At 59.6% G+C, this 5,150-nt stretch overlaps 1 protein-coding gene across 1 annotated transcript; it reads right to left on the bottom strand.

The window, feature by feature from the left end:
* Nucleotides 1-2,664: 2,664 nt before the first annotated feature.
* FOXE1 (forkhead box E1) lies at nt 2,665-3,546 on the bottom strand (the record flags this gene model as incomplete). Its single annotated transcript, XM_082302277.1, has 1 exon — nt 2,665-3,546. The coding sequence occupies one exon, from the start codon at nt 3,544-3,546 to the stop codon at nt 2,665-2,667; it is 882 nt and encodes a 293-aa protein (XP_082158403.1).
* Between the last annotated feature and the right edge of the window lie 1,604 nt (nt 3,547-5,150).

The following is a 5,150-nucleotide window of genomic DNA, read 5'->3' as shown; positions in this document are numbered from 1 at the left end:
CCAACTCAGCATATTCTATGATTCAGTGAAAATTATCTGGTCCACACTGACAACTGCTTCCACAGGAAGGAAAGAAAGCATTAAAAGGTAGGACAGCTCTTCTCCCAGCTACCCCCAAATGAGCAAGAGGCTGGCATGGCTTGCTGTCAAAGTGACACAGTCCAGTCCTTGCAGGCAAGGAAAGCAGAGCCAGCAGCTATCAAAAATACTAACAGCTGGCACAGCTAGGTGTACAGATCCTCTTCCAGATGGTGAAAGAAGATTTGGGAGAGGTTTTAGCACAGCTGCTGAGGAGATCTGCCCCTGGCTCAGCCAGCCAGGCTGCAGACAGAACTCTGCTCTCTCCAGGATGGTAGCAGCTTCTGGATGTGCTGGGACCAGGAAGAACAAGGAAGATACAACACAACTCTTCCGAAAGGATAGGAAAGGAGAAATCTGACTGACCTCAGCACACCGAAGAGCTGAGTGGTGCTTACACTTGCTGTCTGTGCCCGCCCCCCGCTGGTGGCAGTGCAGCCTCCCGAGCTCTGTATGGACAGCAGCTTCCTGCGGTGCCACGGACAGGTCTACACGGACATGGGGCAGTGCTCTCAGGCCAGTCTCAGCCTCCCGGCCCAAGAGGTGGCTCACCACACGCCATCCCCGTGCACTCTGAACCCTTGAATCCAAAACTCATCTCTGACTTCACAGCCCAGGGGAAGGCAGACATACAACTTCTCCTGCCCAGCTGCTGCAGATGGCTTTACTCTTCTCCACACCTAGCTGTGCTGTGAGAACACTGAGAACACCCAACCACCTTTCTGCTCCACTCCATCTCCTCTCTCATGCCCCACCTGGATATGTGGACCATAGCACCCAGAGAAAGCAAGGAAGCTGCCTCTACACAAATTTCATCCTGCTGAGGACCTCATCTGAAAAATAATCTGTGGAGCAGAAGGTACTGGTGTCTTCATGGGATCAAAAACTCTTTGCAGCAAAGCACAGCATTAGGACAAGAGACAGTAGACATGAAATGAGGGTAGAGAAGTGCTAAATGGAAGGTACAAGGAGAAACTCCTCCCCCACGAGGACAGCCAGGTTGCCCAAAGAGACTGTGCCATCTCCATTCTTGGAGGTGATGAAGACTCAACTACATAGGGCTGAGCCTGCTGGTCTGAGTCATAGCTGACCCTGATTTGGGTACCAGATTGGAAGAGAAACTTCCCAAGATCTTTTCCAACCTGAGTTATACTATGATCTACACCCTTCTCCGGTGAGAGAGACTCTGGTCTATGTGCACCCTGTCTGTTCTTCCAAAGCTCCTGTTGAGGCTCTGGCTGCACTTTCTCACTCCCTCTTCCCATACAAGGCTCGACGACACTGCAGGATCTTCTCACCAACCTCCTCCTGGCCCTGGATACACAGGTTCCCCACCTCCACGTGAAAAAGGAGCTGTATAAGAAGACCTGGGAGCAGGGCTATGTCAGTTCCCTCTACATCTACAGCCCCAAGCAGAGCCCTGGGTACCCACTACTGCTCCAGGCCCTTTCCAGGGTGGTGGGATCTGCTGGGAGGGGTATGTCTGAGTTTCAAGCCTTTGCCTCTCACAGACATTCCTATTAGTTGTTCCCTCTCCATATCTTTCTCTAGTCTCTTTTCCACCCTAGGAAAGCTTGAAAGTGGAGCAACTGAAGATGAAAAGGCACCATGTGCCTCCTGTGTTCCAGAAAATAAAGTTTTCCCCTATATAAGCCAATTTTTCTAGGCTACAGACGGAGCTGAGCTGACCTCAGGATCAAAGTAATTTAGGCTGTACCTCCACAGACCTCAGGATCAGGTCTCCACTCAAAACAGGTCCAAATTCAACATTGGCTACAACTTCAGAGGCAGATCAGGCTCCGTCCAATCAAGTTGGAAAGACCTCCAAGGGCAGAGGTCCCACAGCCTCCCTGTGTCCCTCTTCCAGGGGCTGGGCATGCTCATGGTAGAAGTTTTTGTAGTTCCAATCCCACCATGGTTCCCACCCCTGCAGCACAGAGTACAACACTGGAAGGATGTGACTTGATGCGTTTTCCTGCAGCCCTGGCATCCAAACCTTCTCCAGCCTTGGTCACACTGCTGGTGTGAAGCCTGGGGCTACAGCAATAGCCATCAGGGACATGCCACCACATTAGTGCCATGCAATCTGCTTTTGCAGCTTTGCCTGCATGAGGCCAGGGAATGCTTCCTCCTGCCTCCCTCCTTCACCTCACCAACAAACTTTTAATTCTCTAAAAAAAAAAAAATCAACAGCAGAGAGACATTTAAACGTGAAATCTTCCTGGGTAGACCAGAAGGGGCCCAGTTGGGTGTACCGGGAAGGTGGGAGCCTGGCAGGAAGCTTTGAGCACCTGCCCCAGGAAAGGCTGCAGAAGAGGAATAGACGGTTTGCCCCATCCAGGCACTTGGGAGTCCCCAGGACTTTTTTGCCGAGAGCAGACAGGGCTGGGTAGGACACCCCAGGTCCCCAGGGCTGACTGCGACACTGCTTGCCAGGAAGCCCGGGCAGATGGGAGAATGCGGAGGTGCAGCCCAAGGTTCTTCAGCATCTTCCCGGGCGGCCCCGGGAACAGCGGTGCCGGGCGACCCCCACAGTCCGCCCTCTCCCGGGCTCCGGTCCGCGCTGTCGGGCCTCTCCGGGATGGGTCAGAGCGCCTGGACGAACCTGTCGGGGCCTCCAGGGTAGGTGCCGTGCCGTGGTGCGGGCTCGGCGGCGCCCAGCTGCCCTCCGGCGCCGTAGGCTTGCGGCAGCGGCGGATAGGGCGCGGGGGAGGAGCGGCGGCCGTAGAGCGCAGCGGGGCCGGGCGAAGAGGCGGGCAGCACGATGCGCCCCGACGGCGCGTACAGCGGCCCGTGGCCCGAGGGCGCATAGGGCCCGGGGGCGGTGGGCAGCGGGGCGTAGGCGTGGGGCAGGGCGGCGGAGGCGCAGCCCTGCGCGGGGAAGGTGGCGGCGAAGGCGCAGGAGGCGGCGGCGGGTGCCGGGGGCAGGTCGGCGGGGGGCGGCGGGGCGGGCAGCGGGACGAGGCGGCAGGGAGCGGCGGGGCGCTCGGCGAGGAAGGCCGGGTAGGTGGAGAGGTCGCTGCGCTTGAAGCGTTTTCTGCGGCGGAGGAATGACCCGCTCTCGAACATGTCGCGGGCGTGAGGGTCCAGCGTCCAGTAGTTGCCCTTTCCGGGGCGGCCGGGCTCCCGTGGCACCTTGACAAAGCAGTCATTGAGGGTGAGGTTGTGGCGGATGCTGTTCTGCCACTTGCGGGGGCTGTCGCGGTAGAAGGGGAAGCGCTCGGTGATGAAGCGGTAGATGCCGCCGAGCGTCAGTCGCCGCTCGGGCGCCTGCCCGATGGCCATGGCGATGAGGGCGATGTAGCTGTACGGCGGCTTGCCCCGCTCCGCCGGACGCTTGCGGCGCCGCCGCCCGCCCCGCGCCCCCGCCGCCGCCGCCGCCGCCTCCTCTCCCGGCGGCACCGCGTCCGCCTTCAGCGGCGGGGGCGGCGGCGGGGGGCCCGGCGGCAGCCGGTTCTCGGCTGTCATGTGGCCGTCGGAGCGGCTCCGCGCCGGACCGAGCCGAGGAAGCGCAGCGCGGCGCGGCCGCGGCTTTTATGCGGCGGTGTCCGGCGGCTCCGCGCCCGGGCGGCCGGCACTCCCCCTGCTACGCCCCGCCGCCCGGGAGGCGCGGGCAGGGCCGGGCGTGCCGCCGCTGCCGCCGCGGGTAGGGGCAGCGCCCTGCCCAGCACCCCACGCCCGCCCCTCTCCGCTGGTCCCAGTCCCCAGTGCCGTCGGGGCGCCGCGCACAGCTCCGAAGGACTGACGGGCACCGGGCGGAGCGGGGGCATCTCCAAGATCCCGGTGCGGGTGTCCGGGCACGGGCATTTAACGCGCCTCCCCGCAGGGCTCGGCGCCGTCGGGGCCGGTTGTGCTGGCGGCCGCGGGGAGAGGTGGAGCGACGAGCGGCCGCCGCTGTCCGAGGGGATGCTGCCGGTCCGCGCGGGGCAGTCGGCCCCGGGCAACGTTGCCCAGGGAGCCCCACGCTCCTTTGCGGAAATCAAGCTGTCGAAACAGACTAGGCTGGAAAAAACCACCCGGTGACAGATCTGCGTGGGGAGCGATAGTAAGTGTGGGCTTAGGCTATGCGATTTGCGTGCAGAGCTGCTACGTAGAATGCACTGAGGCTACGGCCCTCATCGCTGGTCCCCAGCAACGATTTGGTACGGGGCTGGGCTCCCGTGCCCCTGCTTTATCCCTGACCTTCTGACCTGCTCGTCCCTGATCCTTATGCCACAGGACCCCAGAGGTCCATGATCCAACCAGGAAGGATGCCAGGCTCTCCACAGGTTAATGCCAGGACATACCTGCTAGCTCCCTCATGTTTGCTCAGATACTTGGGGCTGAGGGTCAGACCCCAGATGAGTGCTTGCCCAGGACTTGAACCCTTGTGACACACACCCACAGGCCTGGGGACAGCACAGGCTCCTCACCTGTTCGCATAATATTCCTTGCAAGCCAGAATATAAAGGAGATGTCAGGGTGTCCTAGAGGTGAGATGGAAAGTGTGTGCAGGTGTGCACAGGCATGTGTGTGCATGGAAGGGTGTGCGTGCACGGGTACATGGGTGTGTGAGGGCACTGGTGTGGGGGTGAGGATGTGAGTTGAGAGTTTGTGGGTGTGCACTGACAGGCAAGTGTGCCTACAAACAAATGCCAGCACACACAGGTATGTGGCTGGAGCCGACACTTGCATGTGGGCACATAGGCAAGAAACAGATGTGGGCAGATGTATGTGCAGAGAGGTGGATGTGCACAGGTGTACAGGTGCATGGCCGTACAACTCATCCTGCCCATGTCTTGGCGTCTTCTGGCAGTTCTTCCAGAACTCAAGTCACCAGTGCACTGCTGAGTCTATCTTTGTAGGAGAAGCTTTCCCAAAGCCCTCTTGGGCATTGCACAAATGATTTTTAAGGGAGCAAAGGGAGGTAAGAGTTGTTTATCCTGGTGAAACACAGCTCCCTTGGAGGCGTCCAACAGAGTTGTTTATCTGCTTGGAGAAAAATCAGTATGTGTGCACATGTGTGTGTGTGTATCCATTTCCATGCAGCAAACAAACCCCAGCCCTGGTTTCTAGCTAAATAAGGAACCCAG

The sequence above is a fragment of the Coloeus monedula genome, assembly GCF_965178545.1.
Source record: "Coloeus monedula genome assembly, chromosome: Z".
In the NCBI taxonomy this organism is placed as follows: Eukaryota; Metazoa; Chordata; class Aves; order Passeriformes; family Corvidae; genus Coloeus; species Coloeus monedula.
Note: the sequence above shows the minus strand (reverse complement) of the source record. Positions and strands in the feature narration are given on the sequence as shown.